At 38.0% G+C, this 14,613-nt stretch overlaps 1 protein-coding gene across 1 annotated transcript in view; it reads right to left on the bottom strand.

Annotated features, from left to right (window-relative positions):
- Positions 1-14,613, bottom strand: part of PTPRO (protein tyrosine phosphatase receptor type O) — a 256,869-nt gene that overhangs the window by 81,806 nt on the left and 160,450 nt on the right. The window contains exons 4-7 of the mRNA XM_032159717.2: positions 13,483-13,635; positions 11,100-11,543; positions 9,091-9,252; positions 4,439-4,635 (exon numbers count right to left, since the gene is read on the bottom strand). Of these exons, the coding sequence (XP_032015608.1) occupies positions 4,439-4,635; positions 9,091-9,252; positions 11,100-11,543; positions 13,483-13,635 (956 nt within the window). The remainder of the gene's footprint in view (positions 1-4,438; positions 4,636-9,090; positions 9,253-11,099; positions 11,544-13,482; positions 13,636-14,613) is intronic.

The raw sequence follows: 14,613 nt of genomic DNA, 5'->3' as shown, positions 1-14,613 counted from the left end.
GATGGAGAATTTTCCTTCCTTTCTTCCTTCCTTCCTTCCTTCCTTCCTTCCTTCCTTCCTTCCTTCCTTCCTTCCCTCCCTCTCTCTCTTTCTCCCTGTTTCTTTCTTTTTCTTCCTTTCTTTCTCTTTCTTTCTTTCTTTCTTTCTCTTTCTTTCTTTCTTTCCTGTCTCTCTCTTTCTTTCTTTTTGAGACAGAGTCTTGCTCTGTCACTCTGTTGCTGGAGTGTAGTGGCACAATCTTGGCTCACTGCAAACTCTGCCTCCTGGGTTCAAGCAATTCTGGTGCTTCAGCTACCCAAGTAGCTGGAATTACAGGTGTGTGCCATCATGGTCAGCTAATTTTTGTATTTTTAGTAGAGACAGAGTTTCATTATGTTGGCCAGGCTGGTCTTGAACTCCTGGCCTTAAGCGACTCTCCTGCCTTAAGCGACTCTCCTGCCTTAAGCAACTCTCCTGCCTTGGCCTCCCAAAGTGCTGGGATTATAGGAGTGAACCACTGTGCCCAGCCTAATAGAGAATTTTCTAAAGAGACAAACTATGATAAGAAGATTCATATTATCCACAACTAAGCAGTATTCTTTTATTTATTTAACATACACTTTATATGATAAAACATATATGCTTATTGTAAAAGTTGTTCACCCAGTAGAAGAACAAATGAAGTAAATCGGAAGTCTTGTTTGTTTTCCTCGTCCCACAAATCCTGACATTTTGATACGCATTCTTCTAGACCTTCTTCTAACATATATACATAAATAATATGCCATTGAACCACATAATCTGTTATATTATCAACATTGCTTCAGGCCGGGCGCAGTGGCTCACACCTGTAATCCCAGCACTTTGGGAGGCCAAGGCGAGCAGATCACCTGAGGTTGGGAGTTTGAGGCCAGCCTGGCCAACATGGTGAAACCCCGTCTCTACTAAAAATACAAAAATTAGCGAGGCATGGTGGCTCACTTCTGTAGTCCCAGCTCCTTGGGAGGCTGAGGCAAGAGAATCGCTTGAACCTGGGAGGTGGAGGTTGCTGTGAGCCGAGATCATACCACTGGACTCTAGCCTGGGTGACAGAGCAATACTCCATCTCAAGAAAATCCCAAAAAAACAAAAAAATTTGTTCCATTTAAACTTTACACATTGTAGACATCTGACTATAAGTGTAAATGCTGACCTAGCTCATTAATCACCTATTTTGCTTATTTAGGATGTTTAGAATAACAAAGGATATAAGGAGTATAGATTGTTTCAGGGTGATGTTAAGGTTCCTTTCTTTTGATAATATTTTAGGTAATAGTTGATTCTAACTATTCAAATGACTACCTGGAATCATAGCTGTTTAAATATGCCATTATAGCTGGGTACGGTGGCTCACACCTGTAATCCCAAAACTTTGGAAGGCCGAGGTGGGCGGATCATGAGGTCAAGAGATTGAGACCATCTTGGTCAACATGGTGAAACCCCATCTTTACTAAAAATACAAAAATTAGCTGGGTGTGGTGGTGCGAACTTGTAATCCCAGCTACTCGGGAGGCTGGGGCAGGAGAATTGCTTGAACCTGGGAGGTGGAGGTTGCAGTGAGCCGAGATCATGCCTTTGCACTCCACACTCCAGCCTGGCAACAGAGCGAGACTCCGTCTCATAAAAAACAAATAAACAAAAATATGCCATTATAATAAATTTATCCTAGGTATATTATACTTTTTAAAATAAGAAGTAGCTATGGGCATACACATCATATTACTTAAAAAAATCACAAGAGAGTAATTGTATTACAGATTACCTGACTTGGTAATAAATTTCCATCCTCCCCAATTTCTGAATATTTACTGATCTGCTAACCTGTATTTACACTTCTATATTTCTCCATGCCTTTTTATTTATCCTGACCTCCTTGGGTGTGTGTTGGAAGAGGAAAAGTGGAATGCCCCTGCATTCTGCATGTTAAGTAATGTGTTTTATTTTTTACAAAATAATTCCACACTCCACTCCCCCTTAATTTCCACTTATTTAGCATCCCAATATTTTTTCTGACTGTCTTAATCTTCATTCCTGAGAATTTAGCTGAGTCCAATGTCTCTCCAACTGGATACCAGTTCTATTCCTCGTCAGCTAAAGGAATAAGGAGAAAAATGTACTAGAGAGCATAGCTAGTGGAACTAAACATATGATAGACAATTTTTTTTTTTAATATAGAGACAGGGTTTCGCTATGTTGCCCAGGCTGGTCTCGAACTTCTGAGCTCAAGTGATCTGCCCACCTTAGCTTCCCAAAGTGCTGGTATTACAGGCGTGAGCCACTGCACCTGTATATGATGGACTCTTAAATAATGGGGTTGAACTAGATGATAGTGTAGGTTCCTTTGAGTCTGAGATGGTCTTATTTCCACTTTATGTGATCTTCTTTCCATTGGTGCTTTTCTACACATTTATTTAGTGGCATAATGGACTATAGTGGTATGATATTACACAAATCTCAAGAAGTTCTTGTGGTAACTGAGATGATGCCTAGCGTGGTGGTCTCATTCCTGCACTCCCCTTTAAATATTAGTCTTCTTGCTTATAATCCTGAATAGGACATTTCATGTTCTGTTTTCCTATTTGCATTTTGAGAAGATATTGTAAAAGTACATTTGGATTAGTCTTTTCTGGCTTATTGATAATTTACAATATCTATCTCTACCTTTAGCCTTTGTATTCTTATGTGAAAGATATATAATGTGCACATTAAGTAGGGCAAGGGGAGAAATGTACCTTGAAGCAGTTGAGTTCTAGGTCAAGGTCTGTAGGGGAAAACACATTTTTCTGTCAATGTAATGAGTCAGTCATCTTGGGTATGCTCAGGAAAGGAAGCTAATAAGTTACACAATGAACTGTGATTACTAGTTAATCAGTTTAGCATATTTATTCCTTAATTTAATTCAACTCAAGGGGCGCCTCATTCTCAAGGAAGGGCTTATCTTAGCATTCTATGGCTTTCTAGTGCTCCAAAGAGCATGATTCCTGAATTCATCTTATCAATTTACAATTTATCATTGTTTGAATTTCATTAAATGCTTAATTTTCCTGGGAGGAACGGAAACGTCCCAAATAGCTCTCATACAGCAAACATCTTTTCTGCACATTACATTTCCAATGTACTCCACATGAATTGATAAATTTTTTTTTCCTTTTGCCTTTAGGGAAGAAAATGTGTTTGTAAGACACCAAGAACCACCACATTTGACCTTGTAAAAACATAAGGCCAGAATTTAGAAATATAGGACTGGGCCCCAGGTTCTCAGGGCATCTGAGAGCAAGGTCCACTCTGGGCTCCAGCTGCACGGTTTCACTAGGGATTGGTCTGGCGTGTGCATTCCTTCTGCTAGCCACTCACAGGACTACTGAGTTGCACACCGTCTCTGCCTGCCCCTCGCTCTCCTCTGTGCACAGCTTTCTCCCATATATTCTTCAAAGCTCTTTTCAGCTGTGACTGGTGAGGGGGTAGTTTTTTACTTTAGAGACGGAGTCTCACTCTGTTGCCCAGGCTGGAGTACAGTGGTGCGATCTCGGCTCACTGCAACCTCCACCTCCCGGGTTCAAGCAATTCTCTTGCCTCAGCTTCCTGAGTAGCTGGGATTACAGGCACGTGCCACCGCGCCTGGCTAATTTTTGTATTTTTAGTAGAGATGAGTTTTCACTATGTTGGCCAGGTTGGTCTCGAACTCCTGACCTCAGGTGATCCACCCGCCTCGGCCTTCCAAAGTGCTGGGATTAAAGGTGTGAGCCACCATGCCCAGCCGACTTTATATTCTTTACACTTTTAAGTTTTTTTTTTTTTTTCAGCAAGAATGCGTTACTTTTACAGTAAAAACGAAAATTAAAAGAATGGAAAAAGGTCAAACAAACAAACAAACAAACAAACAAAAAACCCTCCAACCCTCTGCTTGGTTGTCTCCTCCTCTGCAATGTTTTTTCCAACCAGTTTCCAAATCCTCTTTCCCCTTCATCCATGTTACTCATGCTCAGCTCCTTCTTCCGTGAACTCCTCTGGACTCTCATCATTCATTTTAAGCTGAGGCCTTATTCTATACAGTGCAGTCATTGTATGTTCACTTATCTATTGTTCTCACTAGATTATAAGCTCTGCAAGAGCACGATGTTTAAAAACTTCTAACATCTATCTTAGTACCTGGCACATCACAGATGCTCAGCAAATTCCCTTGAATAATGAATGAAAGAGAAAAGAACGTGACCCTCTTCTGAAGAGAAAGGGAGATGACAGCGCCATCAAAAAGCCATTGCCACTCATTTCTGGCCCCTCTGGCTCTTGGGAACAGTCATAGAACACACCCATTTCAGCAGACCTCAGCCTGGCTTCCTGCAATTGACTCCTTGGCATTGCCCTGTAAGGCTGTGCTTAGAAGGGACCGGCGAGCCCATCCTCATTTCCTCTCCTTTACCTGAGTGCAGTACTGCTTTTCAAGCCTCTGGCTCTCCTTTTGTTTCTGGCAGGTCAGCGAAACCACAGACACAATGGTGCTGTTGTAGTTCTCTTGGGAAGATGTCCAGGACATCAAGGCAGTGGTTGAGCTTAAAACGTGGACACTCACGTGTTGGGGCTTCTCGGTCAGTTCTTCAATCCACTCTCCCGAAGGACCTGCACATTTCAAATTGGAACACAGGGGAGGCTGCACATTACACTGATTGAGATAAAAGATTCTGGTTTAAAAAATCGTGTTTTCTTTTTGCCCTTACAATGAGATTCAAAGTAAGATTGGCGGTCAGACTGGCAACTCTTCAGGTCCTCTGCCCAGCTGCAACCCTCTACTCCTTGGCCTCACCTTGATTTAAACAGCAGCCTCGGCAATAACAGCAGAAACAAAAGCGCCACTTAAATCGTCGTGTGCATGTGACAGTATTCTGGTAAATTCTTCACCAGAGAAAATTTACTTCTCTTTTAACAAAGAGTGAGCGTGGCAGTGTGGCATTTCATCAGGGTTTATAATTCCTTTGCTACTAGGATCTTTGGTCTCTAGGAATAATTACTTTGAGATTCAAATCAGCCTCGACTACTATCCTGTGAAAACATTTGAATTTGGCAACAGTGAGAACAAAAAGGCAGGCTCAATTAAAGAAGCTGGCTAAAACCTGGGTGATAATTTGAGGAACACAACAGGATCCCTACCATAAAATATCTCCATAGAAGTGCCCATCCTTAGCTTTGTTCTCTTATGTTCCTAAAGTGGTTCTTAACACAGTGCTGACACCTAGTAAGGACTCAAGACATGTTAAGGTGCTTATTATCTACAGAAATTCCCTGCTGAAATGCAAATGTGAAACTTCCATTTATTTGCTTAGGATGCATTTCTCAGCTCCTTAATTTAATGCTGTATTCCTAGGCTGAGACCCAGGAGAGGAAAAGGAGAAACTGTCTCTACTGGGGAGGACAGACTAAGGTTCGGTGTAAACGGTGTGAGGGAAATGATAATAAAAAGTGATATTAATTATAGTAAAGAGATATGAAACCCATTATATATTTATATATTTATTCCTGGCAGATCAGTGACACCACAGACACAAGGATGCTACCGTAGTTCTCTTGGGAAGATGTCTAGGACATCACAGTAGTGGTTGAGCTTAAAACACGGATGCTCGCATATAAACTGCTTTTCAGCATATAAACTGTTTTTCAGCATATAGACTTCTTTAAGTTTATATGTGTTGTGCACTTCATTCCTTTATATTTATTTATTTATTTATTTATTTATTTTGAGATGGAGTCTCACTCTGTCACCCAGGCTGGAGTGCAGCCTTATCTCGGCTCACTGCAACCTCCACCTCCTGGGTTCAAGTGATTCTTCTGCCTCAGCCTCCTGAGTAGCTGGGATTATAGGTGCCCACCACCACGCCTGGCTAATATTTATACTTTTAGTAGAGAGAGGGTTTCACCATGTTGGCCAGGCTAGTCTTGAACTCCTGACCTCAGGTGATCTGCCCACCTTGGCCTCCGGAAGTGCTGGGGTTACAGGTGTGAGCCACTGTGCCTGGCCCCTTTAACTTTTATAACAAGCCAATGAGATAAGTACTTTTATTAAATCTCACTTTTCAGATGCGAAAACTGAGGCAGAGATAGGGTAAGTCAAGCTAGGATTCACACACAGGAAGTCTGATTCCAAAATCCATGCTCTCAACCCCGCATGAGACTTCCTGGAGCATTATGAAATAGTAAAAATTTGGAGATAGGATAATTGCACTAAGACTCAGTTTGGTCATTATTAGTGGTGCAACTTTGGACAAATGAGTTAACCTCTCTGAATCTCAGTCATTGCATCTGTTAAATGGATAAATCATGGAATTTTAGAATAGAACAGAACTTTAGAGACCCACTGCTTTATTTTGCTGATACGGTTTGGCTCTGCGTCCCCACTCAAATATCATCTTGAATTGTAATCCCCACTTGTCGAGGGAGGGACCTGATGGGAGGTAATTGGATCATGGAGGTGTTTTCCCCCAGCTGTTCTCAAGATAATGAGGGAGTTCTCGTGAGATCTGATGGTTTAAAAGTGGCAGTTTCCCCTGCTCTCTCTCTCTCTCTCGCTCGGTCCGGCCACCCTCTGAAGAAGGTGCTTGCTTCCCCTTCGTCTTCTGCCTTGATTGTACGTTTCCTGAGACCTCCCTGGCCATACAGAACTGTGAGTCAATTAAACCTCTTTCCTTTGTAAATTACTCAATCTCAAGTATCTTTATAGCAATGTAAAAACGGACTAATATATTTGCTGATGAGGAAACTGAGGCCCAGAGATATAAACAAGCTGCCTGAAGTCATAGAGCTAGTAAGTGCTTGTGACCCAACACAGACCGCCTGTCTCCTGTGTTAGCACTTTGTGACAATCTGATTAATTTACTTCATAAGGTTGTTGTTGGGATCAAATGAGATAATATGTGTTAGAGAACTACGTAAATGTGAGGTGTTACTACTGTTCTGAAGAGTACTAGTGTTGTGGGGGCACAGAGGGCGAAGGTTGGAGGAAGCAAAACAAATTCAATTATTTAATAGTTTTACCTTATGACTGACTTGATAATCAACCCAAGGACATGGGTCATTGCCGGCTGAATGAAAATGGGGTTTGTTATCAAATATTCCTGAGTTCTAATCTTAATTTTGACACTTGGTGAAGTCACTGAAATTTCTGCGATTCAGTTTGTTTTTCAATGTGAAAAATGAGGGTAATAAAAGTGTTCTCTTCATAAGGCTATTGGCAGACTAGTGCAAATTCCTCCCTGAATTCTCATCTCTGGGAAGGACTTCAAAGCTACATAAATGTAAATTATAATGCAACGACATAAACATATAATAAATTGTAATGTAACCGCTCAACACCAGAATATGTGAAACAGTTTGGTCAGGAAAAACGAGCTGCAAATATACTTTAGCTGGTGTGTGACTACATTATGCTGAGCAAACGTAAGCCACCCTAATTTGCTGCTCATTTACCCAATTAGGTGTAAGTATTTATATCTGTGGTATCCATTTTTTAAACCAAAGAAGTATACACGGTACACCTGAATAGCTCATTACCACAGAACAGAATCTCCTTAAAAAGTCGTTCTTTTAGCAACAGAGAAAAAACAAAACTTCTGGGAGCCTATATTTTTCTAGATAAATATTAAGATGCATCTCTTTAAAGTATCACGTTTTTTAGCAATTCTGACATATTCTCAATGGCACTAGTCACTTTGGATACTCTGAGAATAGAGCAGAGTGCATGAAAGATATAAGTGGTTCCGTAAGTATTTCTTGAATGTACAAAAGAATGAATAAATATGCAAACAGTATAACTCCAGCCTAGGATTTTACAATTTGACATGAGAAGCAAGATGTACATAAAATAAATCTAGAAAAATACCACACACTAATAAGTTCTGTGTTTTGTGCTGTGTACTATGAGACAGAATAGGAATTCAGAGAAGAGAAAAGTCAGAAAGACCAGAATTGTTGTGGAGTTTTTGTGGAGGCTGTTCACACGTGCAGTGGATCTGTACTGGGGCAGAAAGAGACTATTTGGTCAGTAAGGCATTTTTAGTCTTATGGTAAGAATGAAATACTCAACTTTGTTCTCTTTCTTAAGTAATCACATGTCCAAGGTCTCGCACACCAGAAAGACACACAAGGTGGGAATACCCTTTCTATGCATCTGATAAATCTTTAAGGCCTTTCTTTTGCCAGAGGTGACATTTTTGGTTTTTTCTCTTAAGTAAAAATATTATATGGGGTATTTTCAACATTTTTAAGCTGCTACATAAACTGAGCTCCTCTTCTGCTCTCATCCATCCTTCAACGAAAGGTGGTATTTTGCCTTTCCAGATGGCAATAGGATATGTGGTGGTTATCCTTTTCTGAAAGCAATTTTTATTCTTTGCCTTCTGGTTTTTCTTTCTACTGATCGGAGGCACATATAACTCCTGATAGGGTAGGTTACTGATTTTTTGACCTCTGTACTTCCAGTAAACATAGTCAGTTTAGCTAAACATTATAGAGGCAGGCACTGTTTGTGCAACCTTCAAAGGCTAGCTTTTGCTGTGCTGTTACCCTTATGGAATGGTAGAGGCCACCCTAGGACTTGACACTGGTGCTTTCAGGTTGCTCTAGCTATGACTTTTTCCACCAGTTTTATGGAGACCACCTGGGTGTACCCACACTTGAATCTTTGCCTTTCTTTTGAGCCTCACAAGCTCAATACTCTAATGAGATTTTTCACAGTCCTATAATATCATTTCATTATGGGCTCAAACAAATGTCGAATTTCCCAAACTGTATGTCCACATCCTTGGAGGCTTTGTTATGGCTAATGTGGAAGGTCAGTTTAATAAATGTTCAAGTATCACAATAGTAAAAAAAATCCTCAAGTTAAACCCCTGGATAGGATTGCTACTATTAAACAAGCATATATTTCCTCTGCTATCCAAAGCTTGTGGATCTCAGCCTCTCCTGATCTTGAAGACTTATCATCATCCCTAGTTTGTGAATAATTGACATCTGAGCATCATTAATCCCACCAGTTCCATTGTTCTAGCTCCCCAGTAAGTGTAAAATGATCTCTTTGTGACTTACTGATATAAAAGCTGAGTGATTTTGCTGACTGACTTTTTCGAGTTTCACAAGATCCTGAGGAACTAAAGGTTGTCACAGATAACTTATATTTCCCAGGTTCCTTCAGTTCTGCAACAAATTCATGTGCTTCTTCATCCACCATCAAATATTCAGTAAAGTTCTCTAAATCATATATAAAAAAGAGAAGATATATGAATTGACACCTGGAAAGGCCTTGGGTATAGACCAGTCAATTAATGAAAAAAAAATTAGATATTTCAAATGTTCCCTCCTTTTGTCAAGTTCAATTATACCTCTAAACTAAAGATACTATTAAAGAATAATAAATAAGAGTTCAATATTTTTACAATCTTCCAAATAACAAAACTCAAATATGACATTCAAATCAATAAAACTAGGGATGGGTCTACACTGTGTATCTTTATGTACTCCTACCCAACAAAATTATGTGTACAAAATAGAAGTAGATAATCAGGAAAAGATAACCACTGTTGGCTTTCTCATCACGAGGTAAGGGCTAAAAAATAACCAGGATCGCATATCTTGTAAGTTCTTTGTGGTAGTATTAACCATCCAGAAGTGCTTTAACATTCATTTAAAATACGTCTGATTTTTAAGGTGTATTTTCTGATGTACCCCTGAACTTAAAGTAAAATTAAAAAGTAATAATCATGGTAATATTTTTCCTTCATCCATTTGCTGTAAGATCTTCTTAAAGAAAATTATTTCACATTGCATCACAGTCCATCCATCCTCTGCTGCTTATTACTTCATTTGAAGTCATTATGATCAGTTGGTGACTACAACAGCCTTCAAAAGAAGACGCTGTAGTCAGATAAACGCATAATAGAATGTTCATGAGAAGAGGCAGTAAAAAGTTTTTGTAATGACAAAATCCTATTTGCCATAGGGACATATTTAGGAACAGAAAAATAAATGATAGATTAGGGAAACTTTAAAAAATATAGGCATTTCCAGGAAAATGACTTTTGACTCAAATAAGAATTTTCATTTTATGTAATATTTGGGTATGGTTGAATGCTGTATCATCTTGTATAGAAGAATCCACAGATTTTGTATCTCATGCTATTAAGTAAAATAGGAGTAAACAATATGTCAGTATATGAGACTACATGGGCCTTAAACTCTCACCCTAAAAATAAGGCTATCATTGTAACTTCAAATTTTTACAAATTATAACCTCTACCACTCAAACTACTAGATCAGAAAATGGAAAATGAAGTGTATTACTGTAAAAATTAAACAAACAACAAATAACCATAAAAATCTACCAAACAACAATTGAGATAGGTATCATGACCCAAACTTGTTGAAAGTCATGGCTCTACTTTCCTAAGTTAGTGGGCTAAAATATAAAGAATGAATCTCAGATGCTGAGTTAGTCAATGCGAAATCTAATATATTAGCTATATGGAAATGTCAGTAGCTGTGTATTTTCCATTTGACTCTCAGCTTCTCTTTGGAAAACTGTGGTGCTTGTTCCAGAGGGGCGCACCCTAAAGGGAACAAGAGCGGCTGGTTAGCAGGACACGTGCCTCATATTCTTGAGGAAGTAGTAATGTTTTCGTAAGTATTACTTTGCTGCCATGTTTAAAAATTTGCATATGAGAAAACAGAAATTTCTCTAGGATATGCTGTAATATTCTGGGATAGTTAGATCTTTAATTCAAGATATTTCCAAATACGATGTTTTCCTCATTGTTCTGAGACATGAGAAATAGCGGGCAGTAAAATGTATATAGTTGGCAGTACTTAGAACTTGTGAATCACCCAAACCTTCTGATTCTTATCCAGTCTATTTATTTGGGTTTTCTGCTCTCAGTCTGCATTGGATACCCAATTAAATTATTCCCTTTCTTTACCATTATTCTTCGACTAGTAACTTAGTAACTGTCTATGATCAGTCTTTCTAAACTCAAATTTAAAATCATTTCAGTTCCCCTTCCTTTGTATCAGTCCTTATTTCCTCTAATTTCCTACTGCTTTACCTTCTCGTTCAATATGGATATGGAACCCATCAAAAGCAGTGGGTGGTTTGGGTGGTAACCAGGTCAATATCATTTGCACAGGGAAAAAGGAGAAAGAGCCTGATGTTGACTTCTCTGTCTCACTGAGTGTACTGTTATTTTCGTATTCCATGGGAAGTACGCTGACAAATTCATCTTCACTTTCAGGAGCTGCAGATGCACTGTCCCACCAATATGGCTGAGACGTAGTTTCATAGTCACTGCTATTAAAATCAGGCCAACCGGAAGAAATGTTGCCCGAGGGAATTTCAGGGGTTTCTTCTGTAAAATGGAAGAGTTTTTCTTTTCCTATTGTATCTTGTGATCTCATGAAGGATTCTTCTGGGAAATTGCCACTCTGTTCTTCCCAGTTGTTTTTGTTCAAGTTTACGATACGAACGGAAATATTTTGAGGTGGATAAGGGGCTGTAAGAGAGAGAATTTTCATTTTCAAGTAATTTTTAATTCAGTTAGAGTTAATACTTAATCTCTTAATGAGTCAGGTACACAAGCAGATTTTTAAAAGTGGAATTTAATTTTACTTCTAATACACAGACAAATTTACATCAAGATAAACTGTGTTTTTTTCCCGTATACATACTTCTAACATTTTGTGGATGATCTGTACCTATTAACATACCACTAGTCACACTTCAAATATATTAACTTGCAATATTATGCTTGTTGAAGTGGTAATTTAACCACTTCTAAAAGCAGAGTATGTAAATATTTTTCAGTTTATCATAATCTCACTTACAAAAAAATGTATCTCTGTTCCTGGATTTTTATTACAAAAAAAAAAAAACAAGTATAGTGTACTTATAGCTGTGAAGATGAAAATACTCCATGTGACATAGTTGCACCTACAAGAGTTGCATACATGTGTTGCCTTTAGAGATGTTAACACACATGTTAGAAATATGGCTTCACTCCTTACCTCTCTAAAATGAAACATATAAACACAAAATGAGTTTATAAATTATGGAAGCACACTTTACTTACAGGGAGAAAATTATGAAGACACACTGTGTAGTCTCTGCCTGTAACAGTTTCTACTTGTTCTTCAAATAGCAGTTCAATTATCACCTCTTCCATGAACTTTTTTTTTTATTTTTATTTTGAGACAGAAGCTCTCTCTGTTGCCCAGGCTAGAGTGCAATGGTGTGGTCTCGGCTCACTGCAACCTCCGTCTCCTGGGTTCAAGCGGTTCTCCTGCCTCAGCTTCCCAAGTATCTGGGATTACAGGGGCCAGCCACCACGCCTGGCTAATATTTGTATTTTTAGTAGAGACGGGGTTTCACCATGTTGGCTAGGCTGGTCTCAAACTCCTGACCTCAGGTGATCCATCCATCTCGGCCTCCCAAAGTGCTGGGATTACAGGCATGAGCCACCGCGCTAGGCCCCATGAGCTTCTCTCCTTGCTTGTGTTGTTAAATAACTTTGTACCTCTGTTATAATATTTATCTCATTCTGCCTTGTATTAGTGCCATTCGTGTATTATGAGTACCATTTTTTGAGGACAAGGATCCTGTCTTATCAGTCTTTGTCTTCATGTCTCAGTACTGAGAACAACTTCCAGGTAGAAGGTGCTCAATTAATGTTTTTCTACTTACATTGAATAATGAAAAACATAAATAGAATCTTAACTGTTGACATTAGGTGAATTAGTGATTTAGCTGAAATAGTTTCCTGGTCTTAGACTAATGAATAAGAATCATGACATCTTAGAATTTCAAATTGTCAAGACGTTAGAAATAATCTATCATAATCCCTTCCTGATGCTCATCAGAATGGCCTCTCCAGCATTCCTATTGAGTACTCAGGCATATAGGCACATATGATGTTGCTTATATTGGTGATGAGTACTTAGTAGATATATGCTTATTTTATCCATTCATTCTTCCATCCATCCATCCAACCATCCATCCATTCATCTATCCATCCATCCATGCATCTATCCATCCATCCTACAATAGTGCTTCATATTAGTGGTGCTACTAAAATTAAGCACTACAAGTTTTAGATACATTTGAATTTCAATATTTTCCTTTAATAATCTGATAATCTGTACTAGAATATCTTCCCTCTGTTTTCTGCCTAGGGCCACTTATCAGCAATAACTGATGTATACTAGATCCGGGTAGGTTAGTTAATTATAACCTTTGGTAATAATATAGTAGCTTTTTATTCAAAGATTACAAATCTATGACTACAGTGACATGTTTTAGATTTTTCTTATTGAATATTTTGCCCAGTTCTTTTTACATTGGTAGAAAAATCTGTTTTAGGTTATTAAACATACATATTTTCTTTCTTTATAGTGAAAATTATTTTTTCACTATATTTGATTCTTCAGGAGACTTACCAGTTCTGTGCTGTTTGGGTTCATGACTGACACCACTGTACTCAACAAGGGTACTTTTATTAAAAGTTGCCTCAGATACCAGCTGAAAGGTGATATTACTATAACACATTCCTGGCAGCCAGTGATTAAATACTGTTTTTCCCTTAAAGAAATCTGTGAAGAGAAAATCAATTACATGAAAAATATGGTCTTCTAAATGTCACACACTTCTGGAAAGTTTGAAACAATTATGGTTAAACATTCACAAAATAGTATTTCCTTCAACTATAGTCTTCGAACCAAAAGGTCAGTAATAAAGAGTTAGTAGAAGGCTAGAGATGAAACGTTGAATGTTTAGACTCAATCCTGAAGGGCTTTTTCTGACAAAATTCCTAAGGAGATCAAACACAATTGGAGTTAACTTTTTTATGATAGGAATTTTGGGGTATGTATTAATTGAAGAAGATAATAAAAAGAAATTGTAGAGGTTAAGTTTATACTGGCCATTTACTTTAAGATAAAAATCCAAGGTATTTTGCCACCTTGTGACCTAAAAAAAAGCGATTTTACAAGAAAAGTTTTCATTTAGAAAAACTAGCCTAATTTAAAACTGGTTTATTTGCCAGTTTGCAGACAGAACCTGCCCAAAGAAAGAAATAATAAAAGTTTAGATTCCACTTAGAAAACTTTAAAGAGAATAACAATAAACTAAAAATCCAATCCAACTCAAAAGAAATGAGAAAAAAAAAACTAAAAGTACCACTTATTGAATTGAAATCTAAAAATAGTTTGAAAAAGTAATTGACTTAAGAATGGGATTATATTAATTATTTTAAAATTTATGATTGTTAACAAAAGTTTCAGTAATTGCTTTTTAATCATTCATAAATATATTTGCATGTGATCTATAAACAAATAACTTCCCATTTATTAATTTGCAGATTATCTGTTTTCATTGTAAATAAAGAACATAATAATTTGTGGAATTTGTGTTTCTTTGATTTTTTCAAAGTTTAAAAAAACTAAATTCGCTGCATATATTTCATTCATTCATTCATTCATTTTGAGATGGAGCCTTGCTCTGTTGCCCAGGCTGGAGTACAGTGGTGTGATCTCGGCTCACTGCAACCTCTGCCTCCCGGGTTCAAGGGA

This window comes from Hylobates moloch, unplaced genomic scaffold (genome assembly GCF_009828535.3).
Source record: "Hylobates moloch isolate HMO894 unplaced genomic scaffold, HMol_V3 SCAFFOLD_8, whole genome shotgun sequence".
Classification (NCBI taxonomy): Eukaryota; Metazoa; Chordata; class Mammalia; order Primates; family Hylobatidae; genus Hylobates; species Hylobates moloch.
The sequence above is the reverse complement of the archived record's forward strand: the minus strand, read 5'-3'. Positions and strand labels throughout refer to the sequence as shown.